This window comes from Bos taurus, chromosome X, assembly GCF_002263795.3.
Source record: "Bos taurus isolate L1 Dominette 01449 registration number 42190680 breed Hereford chromosome X, ARS-UCD2.0, whole genome shotgun sequence".
Lineage (NCBI taxonomy): Eukaryota > Metazoa > Chordata > Mammalia > Artiodactyla > Bovidae > Bos > Bos taurus.
The window spans coordinates 36,805,788-36,825,536 of record NC_037357.1 but is presented as its reverse complement, the minus strand read 5'-3'; the positions used below and the strand labels follow the sequence as shown (position 1 = coordinate 36,825,536).

The following is a 19,749-nucleotide window of genomic DNA, read 5'->3' as shown; positions in this document are numbered from 1 at the left end:
ATGGTCAGGGGTAGATAAGGAGTCTTGGCAAATATCACAGAGTCCTCTTCTGAGATGATGTCTACCCTGCCTTTATTGACCATCTTCTCTCTGCGGGGCCTGGAGGTGATCCCCAGGTGAGGTCGGGGGGCAGAATGAGGGGGGACAAGGCAGGGAGTGCCTCGATAGCGGATGTGGCTTGCTGTGAGAGAAGAAATGCTACCCCGAGGTTGGCTGGCTCCAATTGGTGGCTTGTGAATGATTCACTTATCAACCGCTGCACCTAGGCGGCCTGCCAGGAGGGTGCCCTGTGACCCAGCGCTTTCAAAATTAATGTGTTCATTGAGTCATTCCCTTGAGTCACATTCGCAGGCACCTATTACTCGCTGAGCCTAGACTCCTCAGACCACAAAAGGCCCAGGGGAGAAGGAGGAATCCTAGGGGCACTGTTTAAGCAGCAAGCCCAATGGGCAAGGAGGTGACAGGCAGGCCGCTGGGCTGCGGGCCAGAGGAAAGAGTGATACAGTTTGGGTGTGTGCACGTGCACACCCCAGTGGACAAGGAGGGAGTGTCTGACTCGTGCGTGCGTCTGTGTGTGCATGCGTTTCAGGGAGGGGGCATGTGCGTCCTACACAGATGTGGGGAACTGGGAAGGGTCAGGGGTACTGCTCTAGTCCCAGGGACAGACAGCAGTGACGGAGTGATCAAGGCATGACTTGATCACCTAGATTTCTGGTCATTTGTTATACCAGGCCAGGAGGCTGGGGGCCCCAAGCCCTTTCACAAGCATGCACACACACGCACACTCAGAGGTAATCAGCCCAGAGGGCCTGCCCCTTGCCTTGGACAGAGGGAGCCAGGGAGAAAATGTGGGGAGCAGTTCCTTCACTTGGCAGAGAGACCATAACCTTCAGGGAGCTGCCCAAGGCCTTTGCCACGAGTCACCAGTTAGCAGGGTGACTTCTCCAGGACTAGAAGGTCAGGCAAGGTCTTGGGCTTTCTCCTGAGGTGAAGGGGCCCTGGAGGCTGTTAAGCCAGGCAGGGTCCCCTTAGTCTTGACCTGCAAAAAACTCACTTTGGTGGCTGCTGTCATGGGCAATGGTAGCCACCCCACTCCCACCAGAGATGTGTCCGTGTTCTCATCCCTGGAACCGTGTGCATGTGGTCTTATTTGGCAAAAGGATCTATGCTGATGTGCAGATGTGATTAAGGACTGCAAGTTGCTACCATCCTGGATTAGTCCATAAATGCAATGACAAATAGGGCAGAAAAAAGAGACAGACACAAGGGAAGAGGCCATGTGACAACAGAGGCAGACACTGGAATGATGCGGCTACAAGCCAAGGAACATCTGGGGCCACCGGAAGCTGGGAGACAAGGAAGGATGCTGCTACAGAGCCTCTGGAGGGAGTATGGCCCTGTTGACACCTTGATTTAAAGTTCTAATGTTTTAAGTCACCTACTTTTCTGGTCATTTATTATAGCAGTGCCAGGAAACCAAGCCAGCTGGTGTAGAGAGGACCAGGTCGGGAAAACTGACTAGGGAGGGGCTAAAGAAGATAAAGGTTGGCCTTAAGGTGGCTTTTTCCTCTCAACCTTCCAAACTCTCTCAAATGATAGGAACTGTCTGGCTGTATCAGAATGACCAGAGTGCACTGTCTATCAGTAGCTTGGGGGTCCCTTTGGGGTTGTACATCCCTAATGCCTGATGCAGAATTTCCTACTTGTGGAAGACACGAAGTATGGGATTGCACTAGGAACTGGATATTCAATTAACACTCATTGAGCAAACATTTAATCTCCTCCCTTGCTGCCAGGCTGGAAATGAGAGCCACAAGCAGGTCCCCCAGGGATGCTGGGCCCCTGGAAAAGCCTGACACAAACAGCCCTACTAACTGTCCTCATTTTGTGCACAGCGCTTCCTTCGGGGGTCATCTGTAGGTCTGGGAAACTCTGGCAAAGCCGGATTTGGGTTTTAGGAACACTGAGATTGAACCCCACGTCTTGTCCAGGTGGGAGACACTGTTGTGAGCTCTGGTAAGCGCCGCCTCGGCCCCACACTGGGCCATCAGCCCGGAGCGACACCGTAGGAACTTGTCGCTCAGGCGTTAGGGCAGTTGTTTTTGCACCCTGGCCCTAGGACTGTAGTAACCTCCCTGCGCATTGGAGGAGTAGCCTCCCGGGTTCCCCGAGGCCGCCGGTGGGCTCCCAGGGGCGGAGTGTGAGTCTCCGGGGGCGGGGCCTACGCCTCCTGAGGCGGCGCGGGATGACGTCCGGAGTCCAGGCTGAGGGGCGGGGAGCGCGACAGTCGCCTGACAGACGCCTGACAGGGTGGGCCTGTGCGCTTGCGCTTGATCTGGCGCCTGCGCAGTCGGCCGGGCTCGCCTTCAGCGCCCTCACCCGGGGGGGTGGGGAGGGTCGACCCAGGCAGGGCGGGGCGGCACCTCGGCTCCCGCGGCGAAGACACCCCGGGAGCCAGGCGCCACGCGTCTGGGCGCCTCTCCTTCCGGTGAGGGGCTCTGGGTCTGTGGGGCGGGGCCTCATGGAGGCCGGCGGCCCCGGGACCTGCGGAGGAGGGGCTGAGACCCGGGGCTCGGAGGGGCGGCTGGCACCTGAATCGAGGGTACACTTCCGAGTGACAAGGTTCATCATGGAGGCAGGTAACCGCGCCAGGAAGAGGGCGGGACGTGGTGGCCGGAGCCGCAGTGCTGCCCTTGCGTCCAGCCGGCCCCCAGCCTGTCACGGGAGCCGCGAGCAGGCGGGCAGGGGCTACTGGAGTAGGGGACCCGCTTCCCGGAGGAGGGGGACCTGCCAGACGCGGAGCTGGCGTGGCTGAATGGAAGGCAGAGACCCGGCCTACCCTGCCCTAGCGGAGGCTAGGCCTGTGGGTTCTGGCCTCAGCCTTGACGCCACGCCCTGCCTCCTGGGCTTTTGGCCGTTTCACGACTGGCACCTAGGCCCCAGGGAGGATGTGGCAAGGGACTGGCCCTAGCTTAGGAGGTGCCTTCCTACACACCTGTCTCCCAGCATAAGGGTACGCGGGCACTTGGTCACATGAAACCTTCTGGAACATGCCATTGGTGGCGCTCCTGACAGGTCCCGTCACAGCGAGGACCCAAGGCACACCCTCCGTTCTGAACCCTGACACGGTGTCCCCTGTCTTGTTGGGCACCCCTGCTCCCAAGACTGAGGCTAGGAAGCCAGTTGTATTTCCGTGCAAAAATTGTTTCTCTGTCAAAAATGCTAGGCTGTTTCCGATCTTGGTTACTTTGTGTACACCCTGTGGAAGAGGGGTTTAAGTGTTTCCAACTGGCAACCCACTCCAGTATTCTTGCCTGGAGAATCCCAGGGATGGGGGGAGCCTGGTGGGCTGCCGTCTATGGGGTCGCACAGAGTCGGACGCGACTGAAGCGACTTAGCAGCAGCAGCAGCAGCAACCCTGACTCGGCGTCCACTGTCGTGTTGAGCGCCGCTATTCCCAACAGGGGAGGAAGCCAGTTACATTTCCATAGAAACATTGTTTCTCTGTCAAAAGTGCTACATAGTTTCCAATCTTTGTTACTTTATGTACACTCTGGGGAAGAGCGGTTTGAGTGAGTCTACTTTCAAGTCAACATAAGTGGACTCTGGAGAAATAGTTTAGGACCATTAATCCCAGTGGTGTGTACATTTAATTTTCAAAACGTTTTGAAAAGTGCATAAAGAAGGATGGCAGTGGCCCCTCATATATGCCACATATATGCTTGGAAGGTCTGTGTAAACCAGGAAAACATGCTACCCTTGGAAGCTCACATGTAGCAATACCACCTCATCTGACATCTCTGAGAATGATGGGTCCCATGTAGGAACTGTCTGCATAGAACTTCACTGTCTAAAGTCAAGTTTAAACCTTGACATGCTTAGGTTTTACTAAGTGCTAAATGCTGAAAGCTAATGCTAAAATGTTTGCATATGTCCTTCTTCTCATGTTTTGCACATGCCCTTGCTCTCTCTGTGTGAGGCTGAATACTGGTCCACAGATTGCCCCATCCTAATCCCCAGAACCTGGGACCGTTAACCTCATGCAGCGAAAGAGATTTTGCAGGTGGGATTAAGCATCTTGATGTCAGGGAACTGTTTTAGATGATCTGCTGCACCTGATATAATCAAACCCATCCTTAGATATAGAGGCAGGAGAAGTAGACGGCAGAGGAAAAGGCCATGTGATGATGGAAGCACAGTTAGAAGATGCTGCACTGCTGGCTTTGAAGCTGGAGGAAGAGGCCACGAGCCAAAGGTTGCAGGCACCTCTAGAAACTGGAAAGGGCAAGGAAATGGATTCTCCCCTGGAACCTCCAGAAGGAACCGGCCCTGTAAGAGAAAAAACGTGTTGTTTTTAGCCAATTTGTTTATGGTAATTTGTTCCAGCAGCTCAAGGGAACTAATACATCTTTTTAGGTAGAGGATGTTGAACACAATTTTAATGATCATTGGTGATTCTCCACCTTCCCTCAGTCTGTGGGGTGTCAAGTTAACCTTCCCCTGGTCATTGTGAATTTGTTTTAGTTCTGTGACCCAGTGCAGTGATTTCATTAGTAGCTTTCTGAGGGATTTAGGGCTTTTAAGGCCTAAATCAAACTATCATGCTCCAGTTTTTGAGTTCTTTCTGTTCTCTTTTCAGTATCTTGCTCTTCTTTCCTCAAGCCTGGCTGTGGCCATTGATGTTGCTTTTCTCCTGCTCGGCCTGTGGTTGCCTTTAGCAGTCACCCTGCTTCCTTTGCTTGCCTTTTCTGACCCTGTGGACTAGTACCCTAGTGCATCAGAATCTGTGGCATCTGTGTGGCACTCAGAGACCTTTTTTCCTCTTGTCACCTTGGCAGGGTTTTGGTTACGAGCTGCAGAGGTGGGAGTGACCTCTAGTTAAATGCTTCCTCACGTGGAAACAGACACACAGCTGATGCTTTCAAGATGTGCAGAAAGGGATATGCCAGGAACAGATCGGGGAGAAGTTTGAAGCCTTGGGGGCTTGGGAGACATGAGGAACCTGCAGAGCTATGAAGGGAAGGCTGCACTTGAGTGTGACCTCCAGGGGCTCATTAGCCTGTCAGAGTCTGACAAGCCTGCCTCTAAATTCCTCAGGTCAAGGACCCCGTGGAAGGATCGGCATCCCCTGTCAGCTGGGCCCTGGGCTCTCGGTGGTGTCTGAGCAGGCGTGTGTACCCTCAGTGCCCAACTCAGTGGCACACCTCACACTTCACAGGGGGTGAGCTCTGGATGAAGCTCTCCCCTGCGTGTTTTCTCTTGGTAGGTGTCAAGCTAGGGATGCGGTCCATCCCCATCGCCACCGCCTGTACCATTTACCATAAATTCTTCTGCGAGATCAACCTGGATGCCTACGATCCCTACTTGGTGGCCATGTCTTCCCTTTACTTGGCCGGCAAAGTGGAGGAACAACATCTGCGCACGCGTGACATCATCAATGTTTCCAACAGGTAGCGGCTTCCAGTGTCTCCCAGGTGCCAGCAGTCAAATTCAGAAGGAGGCACCTGGGTGGCCTTGAACTGGGGCCAGGAGCTCCAGCAGCAGAGGCAGAAGTCAGTGCGGTGTCAGAAGTCTAGGGGAACCTGTGCAGCAGCAACTGGGGCCAGATTTGGGGGAAACCTCAGAGGCCTGATGGTGTACAGAGAGGGGTGGAAAGAGGCTGTCACAGGCTAGAGCAGAGGAAGCTTGCAGAGGGGCACCAAAGAAGATTCTCAAGGTGTCTTGGACAGGACAGATCAAAGCAATTGGGTTCTGGGGCCGTTGTCCTATTTAGATGGTCAGAGTCGCCCAAGAGTGTCTCTCACAGCCCTGGGCCTGAGTAGCCATGTTCCTGTTAGGGAAGAACGTGGGGGTCCAGCCAGCTGGATGGGCTGCGCCAAGGCCCAGTGGGTCTGGGAGAAAGCAGTTTCTGGAAAGTTACTGACTAGCAGTGCATCATAGCCCTTCTAGGAACTCTGTAATCGTTAAGGAAGAAAGCTATTTTGTGCTGCTTCTCTTTTAATAAACAGTTAATGGAAAAGCACTCCCCACCCCATAAACATGACAGGTTCACGATGTACTGAGAATGACTAGGAGAAAAAAACAGAGAGAGCACTGCAGGGGGGGCAGCTGGAGTCCACTTGTAATTGCCAGGGCCCAGTAGGGAGGCCGGGTGGGCACGAGGGGAAGTTGTAGGGCTCACTAATTGGATGTGGGCACCCAGGTGGGTTCTGTGGGGAGCTCAGAAGACGAGAGGGGAGCTGGGAATGATGACTCAGTGGCTGAGAGTTCTGATCACTCGAGTGTAAATCCTGTTCCCGTACATCTTAGTGATCTTGCGTAGGTGGGAGTCTTGTAGACAAATAAGGTGTACACAAGGACAGAAAGATCTGGAATGAAAGAAAGACAATCTGGGAAATAGCTGAAATACTTTTATGTTTCTGAGTGTGTATCATCCCTGTGTTTAAGTACCTTCCCTGAGCCCAGACTGAGTGCCATGGGCATTGCCACCCCCGGTGCAAAGAGCCCATGTCTTGCTGAGTGCCATGGCACAGCCACTGGGGCTGACACTGGAGGCAGCTTCTTTCCTCCCTGGTTCCTGTTTTTATCCCCTATGCAGACATGTAGGTGGACCCTATGCTCGTCGATGGCAGAAGAGCTCTGGTGTGTGTATCTGGATGCCCCATGATGGGGCTCCTGGGGGCACCCCCTTCTATTGCCAGCCATGTTGTTTCTCTGTTTAGGTACTTCCACCCGGGCAGTGACCCCTTGGAGCTGGACTCGCGCTTCTGGGAGATCCGGGACAGCATCGTACAGTGCGAACTGCTCGTGCTGCGGGTCCTGCGTTTCCAGGTCTCCTTCCAGCACCCACACAAGGTACGTGTGGCGGGGGTTGGTAGAAGGGCAGCAGTCACTTATGGTTCCCAGCGGCATGAAAGTCTTTGCTCTTTATCCGGAAAGTGCAGTCACCTGAGCCTGGAGCCACATGGGGCCCCGAGGAGGCACAGTGACGCTCGGGTGGCCTGTCTCATCCCCACTCCCAGGGTTCTCAGGCAGCTCTGATTTCAGCTTCTGCCTTTCTGCCCACTCGGCTGTGGCTGAAAGCTGGGATCCATGTGCCCTCTGAAGCCTGTGTCTGTCCCCAGACCCATATAAGTTGTGTGTTCACTGACCCACAAAAGCGGAGGCAAGGCTGGTTTCATGACCTGCTGGAGTGTCTGTTCCTGGGAGTTGCTACTCCGCCTCACAGCTCACACGCAGCTCATCTGTGCAGAAAAACCCTGAGAAAAGCCATGTCACTGACTTCACTGCTAGGAACACATTCCTCCCAACAGCAGAGCTATCACAGAAAGTAGCCCTGCAGCAGACTCCTTTGAGGGCCTGAGGCCTCATGTGGGTAATTTGTGGGTGGACTGCAGAGAGAAGGGGGAGGCACTGTGATGTGGGCCTCTGCACTGTGATTTTGTCTGTTTCCCATTGGAATTTTTGTCAAGTGAGTTGTAGATTTAGAAGGAGTCAGAGGAAATAGCCCAGCCTCCCCAAATGGCATTTTGCAAAACTCGAATAAATACAAGATAACAGTCAGGGTGTGGGCACTGATACAGCACCCCTGCCCAAGTTCCGGGTGTTGCTTGCTTGTCACATGTACTGGTGGCCACTGCCTTGGTTAACATATGAAACAACAACTTGGTCACCATGGAGGCCTTCCTATTGCCCCTGTTACCATGTCTTCCACGCACCACCTCCCTAATCCCAGAACCCATGGTGGAGATGCTCAGCAGTCGTGGTTTGTGTCAGTGCGCAGTGCAGGGCTCCCCTCCCCGTGGGCTCAAGGAGAGCATGTGTTCAAGCAGAATAGGAGCTGACAGTCAAGCTGGAGGATGTTCAGAGACTTGAGCTCCCCTGATGTCCTGTCTCTGGCTGGCCCGTGGGGGCTGTGGTCTGTTCTGCAGATCAGGCTGCTGTTTCTGAAGCTTTATGTTTGGGCTGGGCCAAGGGGAGGAGCAGAATAATTGCTGATGGTGTCCAGAGCAGGGCCATGTTGATAGAAAGGCCCAGGCAGGTTTCAGGAGCTGGGTTCAGAGGACAAGAGAGGGCGAACCCGTGGGGACCTGGGGCGAGGGTTGGTGGAGGTGGACCTGGTGGCAGGGAGACGACATCTGATCTGTGATGTATACACACCGTGGCAATTTAGGAGAGAGAGGCCAGCAGGGGGAGGGCCTGCAGACTCCCAGTTAAGGAAGCAGGTGATGGTGGGGGGCAGCTGACTGGCGTGTCTTTACAGTACCTGCTCCACTACCTGGTCTCGCTCAAGAACTGGCTGAACCGTTACAGCTGGCAGCGGACCCCAGTCTCCATCACCGCCTGGGCCTTGCTACAGGACAGCTACCACGGGGGGCTGTGCCTCCGCTTCCGGGCTCAGCACATAGCCGTGGCAGTAATCCACCTGGCCCTACAAGCCTACGGGGTCGAAGTGCCTGCTGAGGCCGAGGCTGAGAAGCCATGGTGGCAGGTGAGGTGACTGCATTGGCGTGTCCCCCCCCCCCCGCCCCCGCCTTTTCCCTCCCTGAGGACCTTCAGCAGTCCCCACACCAGGTGTCAAATGTCTTTGTAGTAATTACCTACAAAGAAAGATACAGGCTACTGGGGAACCCTGAAGCTTGAAAATATCCTGTTGCCATAGCCAAAGCTGGGCTCTTCCCCCTTGATATTGTGGATGTTTGAGGGGTTCACACTGGGCATTGTTGGGTGCAGGGTGGCATCACTAGCCTCCACCCACTGGATGCTGAGACAACACAAGCGGTGTCCAGACATTGCCAAGTGTCTTGGGGTGGGGAGGGGATCACCCCTGGTTGAGAACTACTGAGCTCAAGCAAGCACTTTTATTGCATTGAGTGAGAGCTTGCTGTAGATGAGACATCACTAAGTCTGGCATCACATTCAAAGTATCAGGGGTGCCCTAAAACGACAGTAGGTTTTACTACCTAGGCTGGTAGGTAGGTTTTACTACCTAGGCTGGTAGGTAGGTAGATAGGCGATAGATACAGAGATGGATCAGTGATGAGTGGATGGCCGGATGGATAGATGTTACAACGGGAATGTCGACGGATGATGGATGGGTGGGTGGATGAATGGATAAATAGAGGAGATAGATGACAGCCCTCCTCCTCAAGACCAGCTGGACCCAGGCAGCAGTTTATTGAGAGCTGGGTCAGCTGTGTCTGCCAGAAAGGCTGCATGCAGTCCTAGCAGGTTTCCCTCAGTAGTCCCACCATTGCTTAAAATGGGATTTTGAGATCATTCTTTGTTTTTCCTTTCCCATGCTTGAAATCTGCTGTTCCTTTCTTCATGAAACGAAGCTCATTGTCCCTCCTCGTCCTGGAATGAGATTCCATGTGAGCAGACTTTGAATTGCTGGAAGACTCCCCCTCTTTGTGCACTACCCCTCCCCTGCAAACCTACAGTGGCTGCCTCCCCCTTCCTGAGCACCCCCCGCCCCCCACCTCCGCCAGGCTGCCCTTCTTCAGAGATAGCAGCTTCTCTCTGTGCTTCATTGTCCTTTCCTGCCTGTCTGTCCTTCCCCCTCTCCTGAAGCCAGGGATCTTGTCTGCTTCATCAGCGGCCCCAAGCCCAGTGCCTGGGCCTGGCGGGTAGTAGGTGTGCAAGTGTTGTCGAACAAAGGCATCTGTGGCCCCAACCTCAGGCTGGATGTAGCCTGATGGCAGCTTGGAGGGGGAAGCGGGAAGGGTGGCTGTGTGGACAAAAGCATTGCTCTGTGCTGGACTTCTTGGGGACTTCCAGATCGTGTGACCCCCTGCGTCCCCCCTCTGTTGAATCAGGTAGTGGGCCTCTTTTCTGGGTGACACACTTCCCCTGGATGAGCCTACTTCTCTGGGCAGCATAGCCGCACTTCCCTTGTTCTTTGCTCTCTCTGGGTGGCTCTGGGCTCCGTGCACTGGAGCTCTTGGGCCCCCTCTGGGCGTGTGAAGGCTACCTGCTGATGAGAGACACCTGCTCACGTGCTCCCAGCTGCCACCTCTGTGATGCCACTTGTCTGCTCTGGGTGGGCTTCCCACGCTGCTCGAGAGGCTTGACATCCCCCCGAAGCCTGTCTGCCCTTGGGTGTGGTGGTGGCAGTGGGGCAGCCCTTGGCATCCAACTGCGTTGGTCCTCTTGGTGGATGACGCTCCAGCTCTAAAGCAGTAGTGAGTTGTAGTAGGACTCAGAATTTCCATCCTTTTTAAGGCTGAGTGCCGTTCCATGGTATAGCTGGTCTGCATCATGTTAGTCCATCCTCTGTGGATGGACTCTTGGGTTGCTTCCAGATTTTGGCCCTGGGCTACTTTTTAATGGTCATTTCTTGGCTTGGGGTCTCCAGAAGCATTCAGGTAGTGGATCCTGACAAGCAAGCCCGTGTTTCTGAGATATTCATTTTCCACCCAGAGTGCGGGAGTAGGGGGGGTGGGAGGGGAATGGCTGGATCTTCCTGAGCTGGATGGGGAGGGCGGGGTTTTTTCCAGGTCACTGTCTCCCACCTGAGATGACAGCCCATGATGGGTTCAAGCTTCCTTGGGTGTCCATGCAGCAGGGGGGACTCAGGTCCAGCTTTTGCCCCGGGTCAGCCCCAGACCTGGAGCCCAGGCAGCAACCCCCAGGCCTGGGGGCCACAGCATCCAACCAGGGACTCCTTGTTTTGCCTTTTACTTCTGGTGTCATCAGGGGTCCCCAGAAGCACCCTTAAGCTCCATGTGTCACTGGGAGGATTCCCAGAGTTCAGAAAAGCCATTATACTCATGGTTATGGGTGTCAGGGTTAGTTCCTGGGGAAGGATGCAGGTTGAAATTAGCCAAGATAAGAGGAATGGAGGTATGGCCCAGGAGAGAGTAGGTCCAAGCTCCCAGGTCCCCCTCTCATCAGGCAGGGCTTAGCAGTCCCTTCCCAGGAGCAGGGCCAGGGCCAGATCTTACTTGGAGACAGGCAGGGTTACCCCTTTCATTTGGGCCCCTGGGGACTCACCTTGCAATTTTATAAGCTCTGTGGCACAGTCAAGGGGCAGTCTGAGCAATTTCCTGGTGGTCCAGTGGTTAGGACTCTTGCACTCTCACTGCTGGGACCTGGATTCAGTCCCTAGTCGGGAATTAAGATCCCTCAAGCTAAGTGTTGCCACCAAGAAGAAAACAAAAAAAGGTGGTCTGGTCCAGGCTAGAGAGCAGGTCCATGTGTTCCTCGCGGGCTGGCCTAGGGTGGGGTGTGTCCAGTCTACTTCTGGAAATGGACCCCCCAGAAACCATGGAGCTGAGAGCCTATGGGTAGGAGCCTGTGATCTGGGCCCAGCTCTGTCACCAGCTCCCCATGTACCCAGGACAAGTCTCCTCTTCTGTGTGAGCTGGATGATCACGAAAGCCTCTTCTGTCTGGAATGGTCTCCAATAGCAGAGTCCCCATGCCATCTCCACTCCTGTGTACTGTGGTTCTGTGCTTAGTGGCAGGTACCTTGTTTAACCCAGAGGGAGTCTAACCAGAGCCTGTTTTCCTTCTCCTCCTTTTTAGGTGTTTAGTGAAGACCTTACCAAGCCAACCATTGATAACATTGTGTCTGATCTCATTCAGATTTATACCATGGACACAGAGATCCCCTAAAGCCCTGGTCCAGGCCTCCCCAAAGAGAAGCCCGGGACGCTTGGCAGCCTGGGGACAGCACTGCCAAAGGGCCGTGAAGGCCAGCCCCCAGAGGACCAGCTGGGAGGGCTGGTGAAGGCGATGACTGTCCCCAGCAGCCGTGGTCGGGACAATGACGAGAGTCACGCCTTCAGCGGGCAGGCTGAGAGTGTACCGTGTGGGGCGGCTCAAGGCCAGTTGCCGCATCAACATTTGTGCTTTGAGAGGACCTGACTGCCGTTGAAGAGTGATGTTATCAGCAGGAAAATCTAAGAAGCTATGGGACTGCACCCCTGGGGATTTTTTAAAAGCCAAATTTATAGAAAGTATGAATGAATGTTCAACATAGATGGAATTTTATTTTGTGTAATAAAAGATGATAGAAATCAACTGAGATGCCCAGTGTTTGCTCTGTAGCTCGTGCTGCCCTAGTGGTCTGTGGGTACCATCCAGACTCGATTTCTCCTCAGAGGCTCTCCAGGTAGAATTGCCCTTCCTACAACCTGAGGTGCCAAGGGCAGACCCTCCACCACTTCTGGAAGGGCAGGATGACACAACTTGTGCACATGTCACAATGGCACCCCCTAGAGGAGCCCACGTGACCTTCTTCCTCTGCTGGGATACTTGGAGGGCTTGGCAGTAATTCTGCTTGGTGAATGAACTTAGGTTAAGGACTATCATTTGAGATCAAGAAATCTAGATCTGACCAAAATGTATCTAGAAAGTTACAGATTTTTTTTAAAGTGCCGAGATAGTGAGACTAGATGCAGAGTCTAGTTAATCTCCAGCCCAAATGTCCTTCTTCCTGGGAGAAAGGATCCAGGCTCCACGCGTGCTGGTGGGACTGTCCTTCACCATGATAGTGTGGGGCCTGGGGGACTGTCCCAGGCACTTCACTGCATTTCCGAGCTTGTCACCCAGGGAACGTGGGCTCTGGACACTGGCCACCATGCCCTCTGGCACCCACAGGTGTGGGAGCTGGTTGGCATACTTGGGGTCCACTCGGTCAGGGGCATAAGGAGGAGTCATACCTGGGTGCTAAGTCAGGCAGTAGGGCTCCCTTGAGTTATGAAGTGACTGTGTTATTTGGCTTCAAGGTGAAGGATATGAGCCAAGGTCCCCTTTTCCACTTTGTTCTTCCCTTTGAGGACAGAATTGGTGCCCAAGCTCTGGGCCTGGGCTCTGAGTGTGGATGGTGGAGGGTGAGGGCCTGGCTGGGCTCTGAAGGCGGCTTTGGCTTTCTTGCCAGTCCTTTCCACTTTGTGCTTTCTAAAAACCACCTTGCTTCCATCACCCCCTTTCTCCCCACAGGCTGGGTGTAGCCCCCCACCCTGGGACTTGCCTGGCCTGCATTGACTAGCTCTGTCCTTGGTGTCCCCACCCCAGCTGAGAGCCACAGAGCTGAACTGGGTGAGCTCTGGGCTGCGGGGCTAACAGCAGCCTCTCTGGAGGTTTTGTGGCCCTAAGTTTCCTCTCAACGATTATCAGGTATCAGGCAAGTTCCTTTGTCTCAATGGGACTCAGTTTCCCACTGTGTAAATCAAGCAGGTTAGACCAAAACATTTCAGAGTGTGATAGCTATTTTAACTCCCTCAACCCACGTGTGTTATCTGTCACACTGCCCTGGGGACTTAGGAGATCACTGAGGGGTTGTCTGTGTGTGTTGTCATTGGAACAGAGGTAAGGAATGGTATTGGGACATATGTGACACTTTTGGGGAATATGTGACATGGCCAGCTCTGCTTTGTAAGGACAGTTTGGTCACACAATATGAATTAAAATCTGGTTCAGAGTGGTTTTCTTTTATTTGCTTTGGCTTCCTATTACTGAGGCTTTGTAAAAGATAATAGGGATTAAAGAGATACGATCTTCTGCCTTTTTTATTTTAGGTTCAAAAAGGTCAATAATGAGAGATGAAGATTTTCTAGAACCCCAGGCCTCCGGGAACTTTTTAGTCCAGAGCGCATCTTAATTAAAGCGATAAATACTTCCTTGGCCTGTCAAGCCAGAGAAAGGAGAGGGCAAGCCAGGTCCTCGGAGGGGCTCAGTCCATCTCTCCATCTCTTCTTTTGTAGCTGGGATGGAGAGTCTGTTGTCCCCCAAAGACATGGTCACGTCCTAAGCCCCAGAACCTGTGGAGATGGGACCTTATTTGCAAATAGAGCCTTTGTAGTGTCATCAAGGTAAGATGCAATCTTACAGGAGTAGGGTGGCCCTCGTGCAATATGCCTGGTGTCCTTTATAAGAAGAGAGAGAGACAGACGCATACCAGGTGGAGACACAAGCTCAAAGGGACAAGGCCCCATGATGATGCAGGCAGAAACTAGACTTATTTGTCTATAAGCCAAGGACTGCCAGTGATGCCAGAAATGGGAAAACTAGAATCTGCCTTCTGGCCTCCAGAACCAGGAGAGAAGAAAGGCCTGCAGCTTAGGTCCCCTGAGTTCATGGCACCACCCGTGCTCCCAGGCTGCCTGCTGATAAAAATGGCTCCCAGCTTTGTGAAGGGATGGGTGTTGTAGTATTTTCCCTGCCTCAGGGCATTGGTGAATGACCAGTTGTTTTTTTTTTTCCCCTTGGCAACCTGAGTCCTATTTGCTCATGGAAGTCCACGGAAAACAGAAATCAGATATAGATGAGTAATATCTCCCCAGAAGGCACAGCTATCTTGATATGGTGTTTGGCCCAACCCCCACTGACTTCACCTTCTTATTTGAGAGGACCTCATGTATCATTGAAGCCAGAACTTCTTGCTATTCGTTTCTCTGCTGTTTGCTGCCATTTGCCTTTGACCTTTTCTGAAAGTATGGCCTCAGGTGGTTGGGAGGGAGCTTAGGAGCCATTTTACTTGTTTCTTGGCAGTTTCCCTGGAAAATGCTCCCTCTGGCACTGCCAAGTCTACCAGGGTGATGTGCACGGTGGAGGAATAGAAATACGAGGAAACAGGATGCAGGGACTTTGGGCCCTGTTTCCACAGGAGTCATTTGCAAATCATGAGCCAGGGTTACCCTCGTGGCTCTGCTGGTGGGGCAGAGGGGCTGGGCCATGCAGCTTGGCTGTCCCCAGGACAAATTGTTTGCACAGATGGCCCCAGCACAGATGTTCAAAGACACCTGATGTGTGAAGGCATGAATGGTGCAGTGACCCTCGGAGCCAGTGAATGAGGGCAATAACGGGCTTTCTTTCCATGGCTTTGGTTTAAAGAGGAAATCTGTGATGGCAACCCTTGTACACTGCTGGGGGGAATGGAAAAGGGTGCCATGGAAAATGGTCTGGCTGTTCCTTCAAAAAGTAAATACAAGATTACCATAGGTGGAGAACAGTGTGAGATTCCTTAAAAAACTGGAAATAGAACTGCCATACCACCCAGCAATCCCACTGCTGGGCATACACACCAAGGAAACCAGAATTGAAAGAGACACGTGTACCCCAATGTTCATTGTAGCATTATTTACAATAGCTAGGACATGGAAGCAACCTAGATGTCCATCGGCAGATGCATAGATAAGAAAGTTGTGGTACATATACACAAGAGTATTACTCAGCCATTAAAAAGAATGCATTTGAATCAGTTCTAATGAAGTGGATGAAACTGGAGCCTATTATACAGAGTGAATTAAGTAAGTCAGAAAGAAAAACACCAATACAGTATATTAACACATATATATATGGAATTTAGAAAGATGGTAATGATGACCCCATATGTGAGACAGCAAAAGAGACACAGATGTAAAGAACAGACTTTTGGACTCTGTGGGAGAAGGTGAGGATGGGATGATTTGAGAGAATAGCATTGAAACATGTATATTACCATATGTGAAATAGATTGCCAGTCCAGGCTTGATGCATGAGACAGGGTGCTCAGGGCTGGTGCACTGGGATGACCCTGAGAGATGGGATGGGAGGGAGGTGGGAGGAGGGTTTAGGATGGGGGATACATGTACACCCATGGCTGATTCATGTCAATGTATGGCAAAACCCACTACAGTATTGTAAAGTAATTAGCCTCCAATTAAAATAAATAAATAAATTAAAAAAAAAAGATTACCATAGGATCCAGCAATTCCACTTCCGGGTATCTACTGAAAAGCAGTGAAGACACAGGCCCAAACACATATACGTACGCCCGTGTTCACAGGTGCGCAGTTCACAGAAGTCAAAAGGTAGAAGGAACCCGCATCCATCGATGCATGCCTGGATGAAGAGAACATGGCCCAGCCCCACAATGGAGTGTTTCAGCCTTAAAAAGACAGCCACTACAACACGGCTGGACCGATAAGGCATGATGGTCAGTGAGAGAAGCCAGACACAAGGACAGACCCCATATGACTCCACTGGTATGAGGTGTCTAGAGTCGTCAGACCCTAGACAGAGAGTAGGATGGGGGGCACGGGCTGGGGGAGGAGATGTTGGTGTCTAATGGGGCAGAGTTTCCATTGGGGAAGATGGGCAGTTCTGGGGATGGCCACACACCACGTGAACATACTTAATGCTGCCAACCTGGACACTTAAAAATGGTCAAGATGCTAAATGTGATGTTATCTGTACTTTGCAGCAGTGAAAATAAAAAGACACCATCTGCATGTGTGCCAGGGTTCTGTCATTTGGGTGGTGTTCCCCACCCCACCCACCTCTGAGGATGCTAGTCTGGACATTCAGGTGAGGCCCTTCCAGGTCAAGACCATTCAAGCCTGACCACACAGAGCAGGTGAGCTGAGCACTCTCCTTCTTCCATTAGGATCAGCAAGGTGGCTGCACCCCCAGGAACCCCGCTGTTCCTGGGGCTCACCCCAGCTTGATGAAGGGGAGAACACCACCTCTCTAGCTTCAGAGGAGAATTCACCAAATAATAAATCACACACATTACCCAGAGTGAGATTGTAGGAGCGTTGCATTTTTTTTTTTTTAATATACAGAAATTTTGGTCTAGTCTTAAAATTAGGAAATTCAACTACAGACTTTAAATTATGATGCATCTGTGGTCTTCTTCATTAAGTTATTTTTGTTCATCTTTTTTAACAGGCAGATAAAAATGTAAAACAGATTTAATAACTGAACACAGTTGACCAAGCCATTCCGTATAAGATAATGCTTTAGAGAGAGGGCCTTCCCAGTGAGACAGGGCCCCCTGGTCTGAAGACGCACAGAAACGAGAGCAGCGGTCTGCACCCCACACCCCGTGGAAAGGCACCCGGGGACTAAACGGTCGCCAAGCACAGGAGGCGACTGGATAGCAGCAGTGAGGCTTGCGCTATATGTCAACCATGTGTCCTACCAGTGTGTCTACAACAGAGGATGAAAAGAAGCCCGTGAGCATAGTGTTCCGTGTGCATCTTCTTCCATTTCAACATTTACAATTTGAATTCTTGTTTAAGAACACACAGACCTGCGACAAATTGAGTTGCCCTGTTTGTTGTTGTTTAAACAAGGACATTGGAGAACAATTTACAAATGGGTAACATTCTCAATGTGCCCTTTGGAAAAAAGGGATGGCTTTAAGTTATCTGTAGCTGGCATTGTAAGTGGGATTTGCCTTTCTAACCGAAATTCCTTGGCCCAAGATATGACTACTCCTGCTCAGGGGTGACATGGTGTTATGTTAACAGTGGGGACTTGGGCGCGCTTGGGACACCACCCATCCAGACGTGCACAGACACAGGTCGAGGTCAGACCAGCCCTGGCGAGGGGCTGTGGGATGGGCCCGGGATGGGCGAACCAGCCTTGCCAGCGGTCTAGCTAATGCCTCTCCGCCCCTCAGATCCCAGCTGTCCCCCAGCGGCTCAGCTCCCAGGCCCCAGCCACAGGCTGTGGTTGGACCCCAACCTCTTCTGTGCAAAATGGGAGACAGAAAAAGAATTCTGAAGGTAAAAGAACCACTGCTTTTTTCTGCATTTCCCTCCTGGGATATCATAAATTCGAGGAAAACGGAGGGCATGCTGGGTGCCCACACTGCCAGGAGAGGCCCCCAAGGGAACTGTCTGGGGAACCCAGGCCCAGCCCTCCACTTGAGCTCAGCCAACCACATGGCAGAGCTGACCTCCTCAGCTTCCCACCTTCTCAATTACAGCCACAGAGACGAGGTACCATCACCCCCAGGGGCTTGGCATCCCCAAGGTCACTGTAGGTGGCTGCAGACCCAAATCCATGCTCTCATGCGTCATAGTTATCTTTGAGTGAGAAGACCAGGGTCAGGAGAGTGCTTTGGCGAGGGGTGACTGAGAACTGATCCAAGTCTCTTTAGAGGCAGCTCAGAGACTTCTTGGCATTCTCCAAACCAGAGTGGGAGTCCAGCTGGAGGTGCCAATGGGGGCTGAGGTCTGCGCTGTGGCCAAGTCAGCTCCTCCTGGGTTTGGTCCCTCTCTGCTTTCTTTCTGACTCTGCATTCTGCATCAGCGGCACCTGCAGACCTGGCTCTCCTGGATTGTCCCCATGAGGTCAGGCATGTCCAGGGCCGGGCTTCGTGCTCTTGAAGTTGGAGATGCAGACAAAGAAAACCCACCCACTGGGCAGAATTCAGGACTTAGAGAATCGGAGTTGGAGCCAAAGGAAACCAAAAGCAAAACTCCCCCTTCTACCTACTGGAGGGGATCATTCTCAATAATACTTTGGTATTTTCCTTTGAAAGAACAATTTTGACTTTTTTTTTCCTCTATAGGCAGGGGTCTCAAAATGCAAATGTTCCCAGTGTTCTGATTTGCACCTGCCTTCCTTGACCTTCCTGCTCCCAGGAACTGTGCTGGGAGGATGAGGGATGGAGGGGACTTTCGGGGGAGGAGCAGTGAAGTGGGCCCCAAGCAACCAAAAGGATATTCTTGCAGTCTAGTTCCCTGAAAAAAAAAAAAAATGACCCTGACACAATAAATAATGAAATTTCAAAATGAAAATACTGGATAAGAGGAATGGAAATATCATGCCAATAAGTAGTTCCTTATTCTTGAGATATGCATCTGGTCCTCTGTGTGCACGCACATGTATATACGTGCACACGGGGCTAGGCACACACGCACACACAGACCAACTGCACCCATCCTGGGGAGGGGGTGCTAGGCTGGTGGGCCACCTGGGTGAGAGCATCCTTCCTGCAGAGTGGCGCTCCCCTGTTGAAACTGTTGATCCAATTGCTCTGCAGTGAGTGCTCCCCCCAAAAAATGACAAGGAGACCTCTGTCCCACCGCACGCCCCGAACAGTGAACATCTGGTGGAATGACAGTGTTCATTTAAAAAAGCTTCCATAGAAAAAGGGGGGTGTGACACACAACTCTTCTCACTCTCTGATCGCTCCTTTGTCCTCCTCCCCCTCCTAGAATGGATTGGCTTCGGGCAAGGGTGGTCAGGCACCTTCAACAGTCCTCACTGCCCGTGACCCCGCCCGTCCAAGTGTGCGTGTGTGCATGGTGCGTGTGCCCAGAGCAGTCCTGCTTAGAGGGACGTCTCCACGCTGTGGAGCGGGCTCCCGGGTCTGGAAGAAAACAGTGAAGAGGTAGCTGACTTGGTGCCGTGCGTGGTCAGGTAGACGCCGCTGTCTATGGCATTGTTATTCTGGTTGGGGGAGGGCGGCGGTGGGGCTCGCAGGCGTTCCTCGTTCTCATCCACGTCCGTGTCGTCAATCAGCGGGATGTTGTGGGTGTAGTCATTGATCAGAAACTCAGGCGTCGCCATGAAGTTATGGATGGAGGTCTTGGATTCTGGTTTCTCCAGGCCTTCGTAGAGGGAGCTACGGAACGCTTTCACCACCCGAATCTGGAGGGGGATGGGGGAGGGAAGGGAGGAGAGGGGGAGGAAGGAAGAAGGAAGGAGACCATGAGCAGCCAGCTGGCGCTGCCAGTCATGCCCACATCCATGGCAGGGGGCACTGCATGACAAACATTGGTCTTTTGGAAGAGAACGGTCGGAGCCCTCTGCCTGGGTGCGGTTACCTCCCATCATCTGACATGCATGCAGGACAAATGGTAGATATTCTGGAACTCAAGAGCAACAGATGCAGTGGACTGCTGGCTACAACGGGGGTGGGGGGGTTGGCAGGGGGATTCCAACATGGGAGCCGAGAAAGTTGACTGGGAAAAGGGAATGTGATGGGCCCTGGGCTCTCTACTTTCTCTTTCCGAATAATCTG

General features: G+C 52.5%; 2 protein-coding genes across 14 annotated transcripts in view; one reads left to right on the top strand and one right to left on the bottom strand.

Moving 5' to 3' along the window:
- Positions 1 to 2,390: 2,390 nt before the first annotated feature.
- CCNQ (cyclin Q) lies at positions 2,391 to 12,026 on the top strand. 7 transcript variants are annotated; one of them, XM_010821581.4, is made up of 7 exons: positions 2,549 to 2,639; positions 4,141 to 4,331; positions 5,267 to 5,450; positions 6,723 to 6,855; positions 8,264 to 8,491; positions 9,339 to 9,374; positions 11,529 to 12,026. In XM_010821581.4, exons 3-7 carry the CDS (start codon positions 5,281 to 5,283, stop codon positions 11,616 to 11,618), a joined length of 657 nt encoding a protein of 218 aa, XP_010819883.1. In that variant the 5' UTR covers positions 2,549 to 2,639; positions 4,141 to 4,331; positions 5,267 to 5,280; the 3' UTR covers positions 11,619 to 12,026. The 7 variants fall into 7 exon arrangements, with proteins under 7 accessions (XP_002699786.1, XP_002699785.1, XP_005227776.1 ...); XM_059883946.1 differs by lacking the exon at positions 2,549 to 2,639 and adding an exon at positions 2,650 to 4,063; XM_059883947.1 differs by lacking the exon at positions 2,549 to 2,639 and adding an exon at positions 2,651 to 4,063 and having other exon boundaries at positions 11,589 to 12,026.
- A 4,483-nt stretch (positions 12,027 to 16,509) lies between these two features.
- The window catches only part of ATP2B3 (ATPase plasma membrane Ca2+ transporting 3), a 61,741-nt gene continuing 58,501 nt past the window's right edge, over positions 16,510 to 19,749 (bottom strand). For 6 of the 7 annotated variants that reach the window (XM_024987795.2, XM_015461505.3, XM_015461508.3 and 3 more), the window contains one exon: positions 16,510 to 19,376. In XM_024987795.2, the coding sequence (XP_024843563.1) occupies positions 19,351 to 19,376 (26 nt within the window). In that variant the 3' untranslated portion in view covers positions 16,510 to 19,350. The remainder of the gene's footprint in view (positions 19,377 to 19,749) is intronic. The other variant, NM_001191164.1, reaches the window with a different exon arrangement.